We start from the raw sequence: 16,435 nt of genomic DNA on the forward strand, positions 1-16,435 counted from the left end.
ATGAGATTGCTTGTGTGTCCTTTGTGTGAGCTTGTATTCCACAATATAAGTCTTCAATGATATGCACTAAATGGCCTGAGACCTTGTGTATGTTGTAATTTAACTTATGATACTTATGTTGTTCAACAGGTGGGGTGTGTAAGTAGTTTAAACAATGGTATTTACCTATTTATACACTCCGTCTGTTGAAACAACATAAGGTGTTGGTTTTACTTGACAATGATGAGTCTTTTTTGTTGAGATGCCCAACTTTAAATGCCCTATCATTCTGCTGTCCTTAGAGAATAACTCAGACTACTCTTGAAATATTTTCTTTGCTGACTATGGATTGTGTGTGGATGTTTGGTTGGTGTGTCAATGATGCTTGGGGACAATCTGAGTTAACAAAAAAGAGTGCAATGACATTTTTAGAGCACTTTGTTTTCCAAAATAAAATGCATGTTTCATTCCATAATAAAGGATTTGATTACATATTTTAAGAGACCTAATGTCTTAAGCAAAAGATAAGAACAAAAAATAAAAATAAACATGCCAAATTTTTTTACACTTGACCCATATTCACTACTCTGCATTGGCATTTGAAGTAGATGCCTCATGATCATTGGCCATAACAGGCCTATATGCCTCTGTGTTTGGTCTTTCTTGTGTGTTGTGCTCTTCAATTGCTTGTGTGTTGTCAATGTTGACCTCTTCAGTGTCTTGCTCATCATCTGAGTCTGGCTTGTCCATGTACACTCTCTCCCATGCATCAATCACAGCCCACATAGGAGCTTCTATAGGATCTTGTAGCCTTCCCTCTCTTTCCAGCTTATCTTTGTTAACATGTGGAGGTTCAAATCTGTTAGAACCTTTACTTTTCAGAATTTGGTTCATTGTGTGGCACAAAGTTACCCACACCTTGAACAACCTATTAGGAGGTAGCTCACTAAATGCATCTTCAACAGCCTTTATCAACTAGTCTGGTGTCTTAGCCATTTTCTTGTGTTGAAGTGATTGGATGCTTCTGAAAAAGCCCAAATCCAGAACATTCATGTCTGGACTGTTTGGTGGTTGCTGAGTTAATATAAAAGTGAACCCTGGCTGTTCACAATGTTCTTGCCAAACTGCATCATCTTGAGTAATATGTGCCTTTGCATTATCTTGCTGAATGTAGATTATGTTGTGTTGACCTGTGTGAGGCCATTTTTCCATAATTGCTGGAATGACTTTTTCAATCAACATCCACCTTGAGACATCCCTGTTGATTGGATCAATTACCTTTGTGACCATTTCTCCCTTTTACCTGTATTTTGAGGACCTAAGTGCTGGTTCCTTTTTTGCAAATGGAAAAATGCCTATTTTCCCATCAAAAATTACTTCTTTTTCTGCATTGTACCAAGGTTTTGCAACTGCTCCTTGGAACATGAATTTTGGAATGAACTTGGCCGATTGCATTACTCTATGTGGACCTTTTTCTCCTTTTGCTAAATATGACCTACGTGTTTTTTTAGTCAGTGTAAACCATTTTTCATCAATATGTACAGTATTGTACATTGACTGGTACACTCTTTTTGTGCCTGGTGAATCTCCTACAATGCTGTTGAGTATGAATCTCAGCCTATCTAATCTGTTTGCTGGTGTAAGCTTTGGCTTTAATGCATTTGTGTGAGGTCTGACTTCCCCTCTCTCAATCAGTCTCTGGATTGTGCTTTTACCAACATTTAGCATTACTGCCAAGTCCCTTTGGCATGATCTGTTCCCCATTGCCACTGCCCTTATGGCATCATTTGGAATAGTTATTCTCTTTCTTCCACAATTGTGGAAGCCTGTTGACATGTTGTACTATAATTGTGCATCCCTTTGTTCCTTCCTCTTTTTCCATATTCTGAGAATAGTTCTTGAGCACATATTGAAATGATTGGCTGCCTGTTGAATGGATCCATATTTCAGGTTTCCATTTGTTGACCTTGTTAATAGCCATATCAAAATGTCTAACTTGGCCCCACTACCGAGCCTCCTCCTTGTTGGCTAATGATGACCTTCAGAGTTTTCTGGGTTGATTGGTGTTTGCTGATTGTTGTTGTTGCTTGCTGTGTCTTGGTGATCTGATGTTGCTTGCTGATTGCTGTTGTTACCTGCTGTCTCTATATGGTTGCTTGCTGGTTCAGATGCATCTGTTGCATCAGGGGAAGGAGTTTGGTTTAAGTCAAACCCAATGTTGTCATGGTTATTTTCTGAGTCAATCCCATCATTGTAGGCAAAGTTGAGATCATACTGAAACATTTCAGCATCATTAGCAGCAACATCTTCATCCATGTCATCATTCAAATTGAAGTCTGAAGCCATTTGGAGTTGGAGGCAATGATGTGATTTGGGTGTCTTTGAATGTGTTTTTTTTTTTTAAAGTGTCAATTTTCTGTTCTTGAATTGTTCTCTGTAAAATTCCCTCTCAAATGATTTGAAAATTTGAGAAGGAGTGGTTTTTATAAGGATTTTGGTTTTAACATTAGTCATGAATCCGTGTACTTTTATTCTATTGGATGATGTAATTTTTCAGCTAATTTGATTGGTTAAAAATCAATCACATGGATTACAAATGCATTGCTTTATTTTCATTGGCTGTGTAATAAAGACAAAAAAAACCCAAAGGTTTCTCTTTGTAATCCGCCCCTTTTTAATGACAGCAACTTTCTCTCTCTCTACCTTTTGTTTTGCAAATGATTGGGTTTTAGTTCCCAAGTACTTCATTTATTTCTCCTTAATTCCCGTGATTTTCACCCAAAAGTGACTATCATTCGGGGACGGAGGGAGTATTTAATATCGCAAATTTTCGGGAATTTTTTGCTTATGATCGGATTACAACTGGCACAATTTTTGGTGGAGGTAAATTTCTTTGTTTCTCTATTTTAATCATTGAAGATGCAAAATTGATTAAAATGGTTACTAAGGTTTTGAATTTTAGTAGGTAGATTGTCTGGGATAATGAATTGAATTGAAAAGTATTTTATTTTTGGTTAATGTTTTTAGTATATGGGAGAATTTGAATTGCCATTTATGTAGAAAAAATCAACAATTTTTTTTTGGACTACCACCACAGCACCACTGCATCCACACCCCCACGAAATTTCCACCTCCATGAAACCCACGCCCACAAATCCGCCCACCCTCACGAAAAACCCACAAATTCAACCGCCCCCACAAAATCCCTCAAAAATCCGACCACCTTCACGAACCCAGGCCAGGCCACCACCCTCACGAAACCTGGGCTAACACCCTCGAGAAAACGCCCTCATAACTCCAACCAACCTCACAAAAACGACCCAAGCCACGAAACGCACTCAAGAAATCCCCCACAAATTCAACGGAAACCACTATGAAAACCCTACAAATTCGACGAAACCCACCTTAAATTAGTTTCTTTAAGGTTGGAGAGAAAGAAAGTTGAGCTAAAAGAGGTTGAATAGGAGAGAGAAAATTAGGGAAAGATGAATTTTTTGGTTAATCAATTCAATTGAAGTTTTTTTTTTTTTTTTTTTTTTTAATTTTTTTTTAAAGTTATTAATGCTTGGTAACCTGTTAACTTGTTGTTAAAGGTCAAAATTCAGGCAGTACCCAAGTTTAGTACCCAATTTGCCACAAACCAAACTTGAGTACCCAATCTGCAACATTGAGCAAAGTTCAGTACCTAGTTTTTATATTTACTCTTTTTATACAGTAGGGAGTTCTCTCTGTAAAATAGAGCTGATGTTACTGTTTTTTTTTTTTTTTTTTTTTTTTTTGACAATGAGAACTTCATAAATAAAGAACAAATTACAACCTAAGAGAGCTACAAAGAGAAATGAAAAACAACCAACCATACCTAGCTAAACATACAAACATCAAAATAAAAACCTTGTAGACCGTGACTGAGCCGATACACCCAAACAAACCCACAAGCGAGGTACGCCCTTTACCAGAACAGGGAACTCGAAGTATAGAGTTAAAGCAGAGAAGCCTTGCAACATACCACATACCACGTAGCCTGGACACCAAAAGGATTCTTACCAAAACCTTATCTTGGACCATACGTTGCCAACTAAACCAAACCCACCAAGACGGACAGAGAGTGCTATATGATACTAATGAAGGGAACCGAAACATGCATAGACGCCTAAGCAAAATTGCGGAGGAAATTGTGTAGACACACAAAACCCGAAAGCTGAAAGCACCCTGTAGCTGAAAATAGAACCCGTAACACGACTCCACTCCTAGGGTTCGAAAAACATAATGACCTCCTAAGAGTCCGGGAGCCAAACTAAGAGAGCCGAATGTTTCAACGACTCTGCCATGAGAAAACTTGCACCACCAAAATGCAGGTTGCTTTCCTGTAATTCTACATATTGAGAATACAGGGAAATGGAGGACTTTGCTTACCCCAAACATTAAAGATGGGGAGCCTCCTTCAAGATAGAAATTAACGGCGATGAATGACTTTGTCATCACTAACACTAAAACTAACAATGGGATGATTATAACTGAATGGATACCCAAATCATCCCACAACCAAGAAGCAACAGGAAAAGCAATCAAACCACTCCCCTCATAAACACGTACTCCCCACAAACTTTGAATGCAGGGAAAAGCTTGCACAAATGAAGCAAGCCTCTGGAACACAACACAGAGGAAGCCACCTAAACTACCAGTAGAGAGATCCACATATCCAAAGTGAAAACTCCCCCTACCACAATCCCATCCCGAAAAGGCAACCAAAAGAATCACCAACTTGACATCCCAGGTACCAATGAACCATACTACCCTTAAAAATAAGGGGATATCCGACCAACCAGACTGCATAAACAACAACACTTCGAAATCCTCCATACCAAGAACTATCCCTTTAAACTCCAACTCATAAACAAACAGAGTAAGAGAATTATTAAAAGCTAGGAAAAGAACAACACCACAAGCAAAATAAGCAATAATAACATAATTAAAACTAGACAAACCAAGAACAAAAGCTAAAACAACCAGAGCAAAGAAAAAGTGCAAAACTCACAAGAACACGTGAATCCTTAAAGAGCAAAGAACACCAAAAAAAGGACCTCACCGGCAAAACTAAACACCCTAACTAGTCGTCAAGACCAACGCAAGAAGACCCCTGATTTGGGTATTTTTACCCTACCAACTGGCCCAATCCGAGCCAGCCACATGTCACTGGAAGGGGCGCCACCTTGGACCTTCCAGATGGTGACACATGGTAGGCAGATTTAGCCCCCTAGGAATGGCGGCTTTCAAGGCCCAAATCCCAAGGGGCCCCTGCAAAAAATGGCGTGCCCTTTCCTAGGGCACGAAACCCTAGAAAGGGCACACATTCCTAGGACCCTATAAATAGGGAACATTCCCCTCATTTTATGGGGATCTGATCTTTTGGACAACTTTTATAACATAACCTTGATTGAATACCAATCATTGTCTGAACTGTTACTCTCAAGAAACAGTACACCTGAGCTTGGAATCCAAGCAAATAACCTCTTTTCCGCACGTTTTCACTCCGAACATATACTAACTTAATCTTCAGAGGCGGACCACCGACCATCCGGCGGTCTGTTTGTTTTGCAGGTACAGACGCCCCTTGCTGGATCTAGTCTTAGTGTTGTAACTCTACCGAGGGACAAAAAACCCCGAAACATTTGGCGCCGTCTGTGGGGAGAGTACCTCAAAGATGGCTTCACAAGAACCTGTACCGACTCCTGAGACCAATCGGCCTTCGGAAGACATAGTGGTACAGACGGACCATGATTCAGGGGACGACGCTGATGTCGAAACCTACCTGGGCCGTGATGGGTCCCTCATCTCTAGACGCATCCGCAGTAAAGAAAAGCGGGAGCGTCACCATGATCAGGCGGGTCCAAGAAAGATTGCTGGACAACCAAGAAAGCCCTCAGGGCAGCCGGTTGATCCTTCCGAGGCGGCAGGATCAACCCTAATCACCCAAGACGAACTCATGAAACTCCTGAGCAGTCTCAGGGGTGAAATCAAGCAGCTTGCCACCAAGAAGTCGTCTACTCATAGAAAGGAGTAGTCGGCCAAGAAGCCAGCTCAGCCTGGCAAACAAAAGTCGGTCAGGGACCACCAGCCGACTCCTCATCCTGCCCCTAAGGAGAAGGCTCGGCCTCAATTTGACCTCTCCAGACTCCATTTCCCAAAAACGGGTACAAGAAAAGCCATTCGGCAAATACAGCCGGATGGTAGTAAAAAAACATTCTCTGATGCTCGACATTACATCGAGCAGAAGAGAACCCAGCTATTAGAGTCGACCTCTACGTCGACTTACCATGATAGCTTTCAGAATACGTCCATGAGGTATTCCCAATCTGTACATGAGACCCCAGCAAGCAGCCCTCGGGTTCAGCTGGCCCTCATGTGATACAGTCGGCCCAGTACATGGCTCCGCCATTGTACCAGTCGCCTGCTTTACCAAACATTCAACCTGCCTTCTTTGGAGGCCAGGCGGCATGTGGCTATTAGCCCATGGACTGGCAGCTTAGGCTGCAGCACCTTGGAGATCAACCCTCTGCGTTCTCCAGGGAAATATCCGAAGCGGAACAGCCGGCCAAGGTTAAAAATGTGTTGGTTGGAACCTATGATGGGACCTCCAACCCTGAAGACCACCTGCTAGCATACACCCACCTCATGTATTTACAGGGGTTGGATGATGCCGCATGGTGTCACTGCTTTCCAGCCACCCTGAAGGGCATATCCCTTCAGTGGTTTGGCAATCTGCCGACTGGTTGCATCAACAGCTTCAAGACGCTTGCGTTCTTGTTTGCTTCTAACTTCTCTATGAACATCCCTGCCAAAAAGACAAGCCTTGATTTAGGCAATGTACAACAGGGAAATAGAGAAGGGATACGTTCCTATGTCAGGCGGTTCAATTTGGTGAGAATCCAGATCCATGGGATGTCTGACGAGGTCTCCTATACAGACTTCTTCAAGGGTCTGAAGGACGGGTCTACTTTCAAGTATGAACTCGTCTACAAACAAATCTTCACTCTGCGAGGAGCACTGCGAGAGGCGGAAGCCTATATACAGGCGACCGAACTCTGATCCTCCAGCAAACAGTCGGACTCAAAGAAGTCCGACCGACAAAAGGAGAGTCGGCCTGCTCAACCGGCTCCAAAGCTAGAAGAGAGAAAAAAGAAAAAACAGATCTGGGCCGTTGATAACTCCGATCAGCCGGCCCAGAAGAAGAAGAAGAAAGAGTGGAAGCCGTACGTTCCAAGGTACGAGTTCCACAAGGACTGCTGCTCCATTCTCTTGGAGATCAAGGATCGACTGACTCTTTAGAATCCGACTCCTATAAAAGGTTCTGCTGAAAATCGGAACAAAAACAAACACTGCCACTTCCATGAAGATGTCGGCCATGCCACGAACGACTGCTTTAGTCTCAAGCGACCGTCTGGCCGACAAAGGACAGCTAAAGTCTTATGTGAAGTCCAAAGTGACTTCCAAGGCGAATCCGGGGGAAGTCCAAGAAGAAGACTCCCCATCCTGCTATTAGTGCCAAAACAGATAAAGATTCGATATATACAATAGCAGGCGGATTCGCCGGGGGTGGCCCGACCATTCGGGGCACCAAGGACCATCTGAGAAAGATGGTCAATTCTGTTGAAGAGGGAGAGGCGGCAAGCACATCCGCCTTCCCTGAAGTCATCATCACCGAAAGGGACAGAGGCAAAGTCTGTCGACCGCATGATGACCATGTGGTCATTAAATGCAAAGTGGCCAACACACTGGTTGGTCGAATTTTGATTGACATAGGCAGCTCCTCTGACCTCATCAGCCTTAAATGCTTATCCAACCTCAAGTACAAACCGGATAGCATGATGGAGGTCTCTCACACCCTTGTTGGGTTTGGGGGAGGACTTGTGCACCCATTCGGACGAATTGATTAGCCCGTCCGCCTGGGAAATAAGGGAAGTGGTCGGCACATGACCATCCGTTTCCTAGTGGTTGAAGAGCTCACTATCTACAACCTCATCTTTTGTCGACCCACTCTAAACGAGTGCAAGGCCATCATCATTCCTGCTCTCATGTTGCTCAAGTATGAGAAGGATGATGGAACAGTCGGTTCCCTCAACGGGGACCAGAAGACGGCTCGGGAGTGCTACCTCTCGGATGTCAAGCCCGCGGCCGCAGCAGCCGGCCGGGGCAAGCAGACAATCGACCTTGATGATATCAAGGAAGATCATTCGGCCCCACCAGCTGGTAAGAAAAGAAAAATTGATCAGCTGGTGGTGGTCAAAAAAGAAAAGCAATAGCAATCACTGACCGGAGAACGGTCAGATGATCTCCGTCCCTAACCTGCTGGCGAACACATTGATATCCCTCTGGACGGTTGCATTTGCTAAGCTGGGTGAGAGCCTGCACCAGCTGCTGAAAGAATTCAAAGACATCTTTGCCTTTGAAGTGGAGGAGATGTCAGGCATCAGCCCAGATCTCGCTGTCCACAAACTCGTCGTGGATCCCAAACGGAAGCCCATTCGGCAAAAGAAAAGAAACCACGGCGAGGAAAGAAGTCAGGCGGTAGCCGCCGAAGTAAAAAAGCTGTTAGACGCCAAGTTCATTCGGCCATGCAATTTCCCTGAGTGGGTGGCTAACGTTGTGTTAGTAAGAAAGCCGAATGGAACTTGGCGCATGTGTGTTGATTACACTGACCTAAACAGAGCATGTCCAAAGGATAGTTATCCACTGCCAAAGATCAACAATCTGGTCGATTCAACAGCCGGACATGCCCTGATGAGTTTTATGGACGCCTATTCAGGCTTCCACCAGATCCCCATGTGGAAAAAAAAATTAAGAAAAGACGGCAATCATCACTGATCAGGGGTTATTCTGTTATACCGTTGTAGACACCTAAATGTGTCTCCCCAAAACCAAACCCAGTGATGAATACCTTTCATGTAATTTGATTATCGAACAAAGCGAAAGTGTGAAAAGTCTAGTGATGAGGATGTTTTTATTAAAATATCTCTTCTTTCTGTTTTTGAAAACATTTCTTTTCTTACCCTATTTTTGAAAAACGTGCATTCCAGTTTAGTTTGGTCCATGATATGTGTCCAATAATGGTGTAGTTAGATGGGGCTTGAAAGCACCTTTTCAACGATATATTACAAGCCCAATTCCGATGAATAATGAGGAAGTTATGGCCAAAATACTAAACTAGGCCCAAACCGGATTTTACCTACGACCCAATGATCATGTGGAGGGTCCAAAAGTTTAATCATATTCCTAAAATAATTAGGATTAATTAGAAGCTTCTATAAGTTTCTAAAAGATCTTAATTATCCTTTTTGAAAAGATAAGATCAAAGAATTTGAGTTAAATAAAAACTTTCCTTTTTTAAAACTTTCCTTTTTCTTAAATCCTAATTCTATTCGAATTTAAAGATGTTCAAAGACAGTCAGATATTATTTACGTGCCTCATAATATTTATCCAAACTTTATATGGTTGGATAGATCTTGAAATTATCTTTCCAAGGCATTAGTTCACAAGGGGTCTCGGTGGACAAGGATCTTCTTCCGCAGAAGTTCAATGCCAACGACATCCCGAAATTCAAGGCAACTGACAACCCTTATTTTCATCTAAGAGCTTTTGAAACAATAATAAGTATTAAGGGTATAGATAAGAAAGTGTTTCCCTCTATATTTTCTCTATCTCTTGAAACCATTTTTCAACAATGGTTCTTCTCCCTTGACAAAGAGAAAACCTCTACCTGGGAATCGATAGTAAACGCTTTCATTGATAGATACAAGTGTAATATTCAAGTCGAAATCGATTATAGACAACTTGAAATGTTAAGACAAAAAGAGAATGAAGGCTTTACTCCTTTCTTCAATAAGTGGAGGGAAACTTCCGCTAAGATGATTGAGGTGCCCACCGAAAAAGAATCTGTAAGGATGTTTATCAAGAATCTTCAAGAGAAGTATTCGAAGCATTTAAAATATCAACACAATCTGAATACTTTCAAGGCCGTTTATGACATCGGAATTGAAATCGAAGATGACCTCGCAAAACAAAAAGCTACTAACAATAGTAACCACAGTGGCTGGAAAGGAAAGAAGAACGACAATCCTTCTTCTTCCGAAAACGCCCACTCTAGTAATAATGTTAGTACCTTTGACCATAATGGTGTCTTAGCCATGGACAATCAAGGATCTAAAAGGAAACCTAGGAGAGAGTTCACACCCATTGGAATGACCTACGATGCTGCTTTCGACCGTCTCTATGATCGAGGGTTAATCAAACATATTGGCCCTACCGAGGATCCAACGCTAGAAAATCGATCTTTGAGATGGAATCCCAACTCTTACTGCAAGTACCATCGAGGACGCGGTCATACTACTGATTAATGCTACAGGTTTCAAATCTCATTCAAGATCTCATAGAAGCAAATAAGATCCCATTGCCTCTAGCTAACGAGAAGACTGGGTGATGATGAAGCAAACGACACAAGATAGAGGCGAGCTTCAACTACGAGATTTCATGACCTCTTTTTTTTCTATTTCTTTTTTTATTCACCATTTCCCCAAATAAGTCTAGCATAGGCACCTTTCTTTTCCCTTAGATGAATTTTGTAGAATCTTTCTTTTTCCCTTTTAATAAAATGAGTATTTATTTCCTTGCATATGATCATTTCATTACATTGCATTAAAAAAATAATTAAAAAAAATAAAAACAAAATAAAAAAAAATCATTGTCAAGCTAAGCACAAGGTATACCAATGATTTGAGGCACCCCTTGTAGCCACATCATATTGCCTTTCACCTTTCTAATTTACAATCCTTTCTTCATAAACCACTTTGAGCCTCGTCTAACAATAGACCTTTCATTTTTCAATCTATATCTACCTAACTTTGGGATGGGATGGTGTACCACTTATGCAATTTTAAAAAATCTTGAGTGACTTCAAAAGATCAAAATAAATAAAAAGCAATAGAAAAAATAAATAAAAGGGTACAAAAGGGCAAGTGTTCCAATGTCATTGACATGAACATGTCTTTGATATGAACACGTCTCAGATTGCGTCTTTTATCGAGTGCTCGGTACCGTGCCTGAGAAACATAAATGCCAAGTGAGTGATAGACCGCATGATCGGGATTGCCCACACTTATAAAAATAAAATACTACCTCCGTTAAATGTTATGTGCAACTTTTGCCATTTCGGGATGTTTTCTATTATGTGCAACTTTCAAATTTATTCCTATTTTAAGTAAGGAAAAAGTTGTGAAATGACCTTTTTACCCTTACTTAACTCACATTTTTTTTTAATCTTTGCCTTTACTCTAATCTAATCATATTCACCTAATCTAATCAGATCACCTAAATCTAATGACTCCCTCCATTTATTACCCCCAATTCCCCCCAACTCTCTCATTTACTCACATTCCCAACCACCTTCAATTAATGATGATTGTTGAGCTTCTCTATTTCTTCTGGAGATTTCTCCAGATGAACCCTAGTTCATCATCTGGGGTTTTCTCTCTCCTGTGTTCTTCGATTTCCCACTTCCTCTCTCCAGATCTGCACTTCCTCTCTCCTCTTTTCTTTGATTTCCCACTTCCTCTCTCCTTCGATCTTTCTGAAACACTACTCCCTCCTCAAAAATGCCCAACCTGGATCCTTTGAAGGATGCGCACATGGCAACCAACGACAAAGGAGAGGAGAATCTGATCCTCCATCTCATCCACTGCTTCGAGACTGGATCTTCCTTCCCTCGTGAGTTCTATGAGTCAAGTGAAATGGGTCCCTACTGTACCTTATATACCTACAGAGCTCTAGGTCAAGTCCTTAAAAGCATAGATGAGGAAGAAAGGCAGAAGAGGGAGGAAGGACAGGGTGAGTCCCGTCGGAAATCTATTGATTTCTCTGAGGCTCCTCTAGATCTGGTGGCTGAGAGTGCAGAGGGGAGTGCTGTGGCCCCAACTAAGCCCAGATCTAAGAGGGAACGGCCACCACCAAAGGTACGTTCTTCGAGGAAGGCGACGCGTGTGGCTTTGCGTAGGATGCGTGGGCTCCCTGACAACGAGTACATCATTTTGTCATCTAATGAGGAGGCTGATGAGGAACCACCATCCAAGAAACCTGAGGCTGCCTCTTCCTCTGTCCCTGTTGTGCAATGCTTCGTGAGGCGGATGAACCCTAGGGTTCAACCCTCTGAGTGACTGCTCTCGTAACGATTCTTAACCCTAATTTATTCTTTAATTTATTTGAGTCCCTATTTATTGATGGATCTGTTTGATTGTGTGCTGGTTATATTGTGGTTGATGAAGTCCCAAATTAATGATTGATTTATGGTGTTAAATGTTGCTGTTTGTTGTTTGTTGATGGAGTGTGGATTATTTGTTGAATATGGTTATTTTTGGCCTTGGATCTGGTTGTGGGTGTTGATGGGTGACTGAATAATCCTTGATGGAGTATTGTTGGTTAATTTGTTGTGTAATTGTTGGATTTATTGTTGTTGTGGTTTCTGGTTGATTATTGATTGTTGGTGTCTGATGGGTTATGGACAGAATGTTGCCTCTGATATGTGTTACTGGCCCTAATTGTATTTTTTTTTTTTTTTTTTTTTGTGAACACCATGTTAGAAGTAGTGTTGGCCTATAAGGGAATATGGTTGATGAATGATGAGGTTATTTTGGCTTGTTTGTTGCATATAATGTTCTCAATGACCTTTTGTGGAAGAGAACACCCTGTATTTGAGTCCCTCATTGTTGCTTTTGTAGTACTCAGTGTGGAGTCCCTTTCTTATTATAAGTATGTTGTTATTGTGTAATCCAAATGATGAAGGGACTCCATTGAATTTCAATTTGAACAAGTATATAGCTCCATCATTCACAATTTTGTGAGTGATGTTGAGGTAACCTTGTTTGAGTTGTTGTATTCATCAAACTTATGAACTTATGATGGTTTTTTTGACTTCACATTATAACCATTTTCATTCCATTCAAAATGTGGCTTCAAAAAGCCTATTACATGAGTACTTGGACTTTCACATCACTACCTTAGTGGTATATGACACTCTAACACACAAAATACACCTAACCACCTATTCATTTAGATTGCAAAACAATAAATAAAAAAAAACAAACTTCTGATGGTTATGTGTGGCAGTATATGCTGTTGTCCTGATTTGATGAGTACCCTTGTCTAATCTGCATCCACCTCCATTTCCTGTGCTGTTGCATGAGTCTCTTCTGGTGCTGGTCTGAACATTGTGTTCAAGTACTCTACAGCCTCTAGCACTATCTCTTTGTGAACAAACACTTGATTTGGCAGAATACCTAGATTTTCAAGTTTTTTTTTTGTTCATGTGTGGAATTTTGTATCTATTCCCTCCTTCTGCCTTGAGTATTTTGATCATGCATCTCTGTAGAGTGACCCATATGTACTTACTGACTTCTGGCTTGAATGTGTTGTATGACTCAATCACCTTCTCAACTAGCTCATCAACATTTTTAGGGAAAGATTGATATTATAAGGACTGGATAGACCTGAAAAGACCTAAATCCAACACATTTAGATCAGGGGATTGAGCTGGTTGGAACACAAATTGAATATTAAACCCATTGGATGTTGTTGCTGCAACAAACTCCTCATCTCTTGGTATTTGATGTGGCCTTACATTGTCCCATTGTATGACAATATTCTTGGGCAGACTTTCAGGCCATTTTTCCTTGATTGCTGGAATTACTTTGTTGAGTAACATGTCCCTTATGACCTCCCTGTTTACATTCTGAAGGGCCCTTGTCACCATTGTTCCTGCTGCTCTGTTCTTGCTTGATTTCTTTGCTCTATCTTGGATTGTGAATGGGAATATCCCATACTTTCCATCATGTAGTAGTTCACCATTTATGCCATACAATGGCTTACCAATAATGGCCATGAACATTGCCTTTAACTTGAATCTTCTTGACTGTTGTGCCATGTATGGATCCTCTTTACTTGGTAGTAGGTAAAACCTCCTTTTGTCAGGGTTCAAGTAGAACCATTTCTCATCTATGTGAATGGCATAACTCATGTCTTCAAAACTGGGGTCCTGATTTCCTTCCACAAGGTTTATATGACTTAAAACCCACTTCATTCTAGCTATCTTGTGATCTGCTGTGAGTGCTGGTTTGCAACTTGTTGTGTGTGTTCTCAACCTTCCCTTTTTCTTCAAGTAGTGCAAAGTCACATGTGAAATGTTGAGTGCTGCTGCATATGACCTCTCTGTCTGCCTTAAATAAAGAGGAACTGATTGTAAGAATTCATCTGTGAATTCCCTTGGCTTTGGACCTGTTTTGCCATACTTTTTTTGTCTTGACATCAATCATATTCCCTTCTGCCATCTGTTTTTTTTATGTCTGTGAATATTCTTGTGATTGTTGATTTATGCACTCTGAATTGTGTGGAAAGTTGCATTTTGTATCCTCTTGGCAAAGCTCCATCTTGCATCTTCACCAACATTGCATCAACAATCTCTCTTCTCTGATACATGGTGAGTTGTTTTCTGTTGCTTGTAGTTGCTGCATGATTCTGTCCTTGTTGTTGATCTTGATCTTGATGGATGGTCTCTTGCTGACCTTGCTCATTTGTTTCCTGAGTCCCTTCTGTAGACTCTTCTTCATGTTGCATGTTTTCATTGTCAGAATCATAGAACTCTATGTCTTCATCTTGAATTTGTTCTTCCTCTTCAAAATAAATTTCTGCCATGAGTTGCTCTGTCAGTAATTCATCGATATCAAACTGCTGAGATTCATCGAAATCTGCCATTTTTTTTTTGGGTCCCTTCCTTTTTCAGGTTGTTGATGATGTTGTAGGGGTGGCAGATGAAGTTTTTTGGCAAGATGAAGCTGCCCTACATTTTTGTGTACATAGAGAACGAGCAACAACACTCTTGATTATGGTGGATTCCTCTGTGCAGTACTAATGTAGCCTATGCTGTAATTTTTTGGGTTAATGGGGGGCTAATTTCTGAATTTAGGGTCTAACTTTTGGGATAAACATTTGGTTGTAATGTTTAAAAATTGATGATGGCTGTATTTAATGCTTTGAATTATCAAAGCTTGGATGACAATGGGGGCTTCCTTTTATAAGCCTCTTAAATGCTGATTGATGCTCTATTTATGTTGATGTCAAGAATTGAATGCTTGTTTTTTTTAAAAGGTGGAGGGAATTTTAAACCCTCCCAAAATTTCAAAATGTTCTAAATTTTGACAAAAAAAGAGAGGGAATCTGATTTCCTACCAAGGGAATCAGATTTTCCCACTAAAGCACATGGGGGGACCATTTTTTCTCTCTCCTCCAAATTTAATTAATTCCATCTAACTACACCTTAATCAATGCTCTCCATTTTTTGCATTGGCAACCGTAAACTCAATCAAAGCTGCACAAAACAATTAACGGAGGTAGTAGATGGATATGAATTAATTAACATACATAAACACCCACCTAACTCTATCAATAAAAACGTCGAACTAAACATACTCTTAAGCTTATCATAATTAGGGCATTCCATAAGCGAGAAACTCTCAGTGGGAAGATCAAATCTAGCAATAAACAGACACTGAGAATGCGACTCCTGAGTAACTACATAATGTAAAGCCTCATTAACAAGAACACCATTATAATGCCCATAGAAAAGATAGTATGGCATTCCTTCAATACATCTCCAAGAATTATCATTGAAACTATAGACTTGAGCTTTATTTTTGGAATCAAGTAATCTAAGCCCCTGATTAATTCTCAAAACCTTATAATTGTTGTTCTTACTATCGTATCCAAACCCTAACACCATTGTAGTAAGATCAGGAACTGGAATTGGATTGGAGGGAAGCTTACGATGAGAATTTGTAAGAGGATTGTACAAGAAGACCTCGGTTTTAGAGATAATGGAGATGCAAACGACGTCGTTGCAAGAATCAATCGATTGGAGCCCTTTGTGGGGTTTGAAGGGGTGATTGAGCTCCGAGAAAGAGAGGTGGTTATGGCGGAGGTTGAGGTCAAGCTCGGACCATTGAAGAGTCTTGTAGGAGAGGAGGAGATGACGATCGAATTTGGAAATTAGGGTTTGATTGAGGTGAATTTGGATAAAATTGGGGGATTTGATTAAGGAATTCCAGGATTTACAGACGATTTGATATCGGAGAAGTGATTTGACTGGTAATCGTGAGAGTATTTCGGCGATAATCTCAGTTGGAATTTCCGCCATTGTTGCTTCAGCTCAAGCTTTAGGGTTTAGCGGGTTTATGAGCGCGGTTACAACCAGCATACATATTTCATATTATACATTAGTACAAGTATCTTGGAGCGGTGCGGAAGCCCGGTCAATATGTTTGTTAATATGGTTACATTTTGGCAAATATGAGACATTTTGGCAAATATGAGAGGGGGTTTGTATTATTTTAATTTTTTTTCTTTTGTAGGTGATGTGTC

General features: G+C 40.8%; 3 protein-coding genes across 3 annotated transcripts; all 3 read right to left on the bottom strand.

The window, feature by feature from the left end:
- Window positions 1–1,278: 1,278 nt before the first annotated feature.
- Window positions 1,279–1,815, bottom strand: LOC145637074 (uncharacterized). The gene has a single exon (XM_081688586.1). It carries the CDS (start codon window positions 1,813–1,815, stop codon window positions 1,279–1,281), a length of 537 nt encoding a protein of 178 aa, XP_081544712.1.
- Window positions 1,816–13,493: 11,678 nt separating this feature from the next.
- Window positions 13,494–14,327, bottom strand: LOC145637075 (uncharacterized). Its single transcript, XM_081688587.1, has one exon. The coding sequence runs from the start codon at window positions 14,325–14,327 to the stop codon at window positions 13,494–13,496; it is 834 nt and encodes a 277-aa protein (XP_081544713.1).
- Window positions 14,328–15,339: 1,012 nt separating this feature from the next.
- On the bottom strand, window positions 15,340–16,211 carry LOC145637076 (F-box protein CPR1-like). Its single transcript, XM_081688588.1, has 2 exons — window positions 15,488–16,211; window positions 15,340–15,386 (listed from the first exon to the last, which is right to left on the bottom strand). Exons 1-2 carry the CDS (start codon window positions 16,209–16,211, stop codon window positions 15,340–15,342), a joined length of 771 nt encoding a protein of 256 aa, XP_081544714.1.
- Between the last annotated feature and the right edge of the window lie 224 nt (window positions 16,212–16,435).

This window comes from Chenopodium album, chromosome 6, assembly GCF_948465745.1.
Source record: "Chenopodium album chromosome 6, dcCheAlbu1.1, whole genome shotgun sequence".
Taxonomy (NCBI): domain Eukaryota; kingdom Viridiplantae; phylum Streptophyta; class Magnoliopsida; order Caryophyllales; family Amaranthaceae; genus Chenopodium; species Chenopodium album.

Bases quoted from the DNA above. Each gene is read 5' to 3' on its own strand.
- LOC145637075 (XM_081688587.1), bottom strand. From the start codon at position 14,327: ATGTCAAGACAAAAAAAGTATGGCAAAACAGGTCCAAAGCCAAGGGAA.
- LOC145637074 (XM_081688586.1), bottom strand. From the start codon at position 1,815: ATGTCAACAGGCTTCCACAATTGTGGAAGAAAGAGAATAACTATTCCA.
- LOC145637076 (XM_081688588.1), bottom strand. From the start codon at position 16,211: ATGGCGGAAATTCCAACTGAGATTATCGCCGAAATACTCTCACGATTA. The intron at 15,387-15,487 runs GTATGTTTAGTT...TGTTTTGTGCAG, and splicing joins TAATTATGATAAGCTTAAGA to CTTTGATTGAGTTTACGGTT.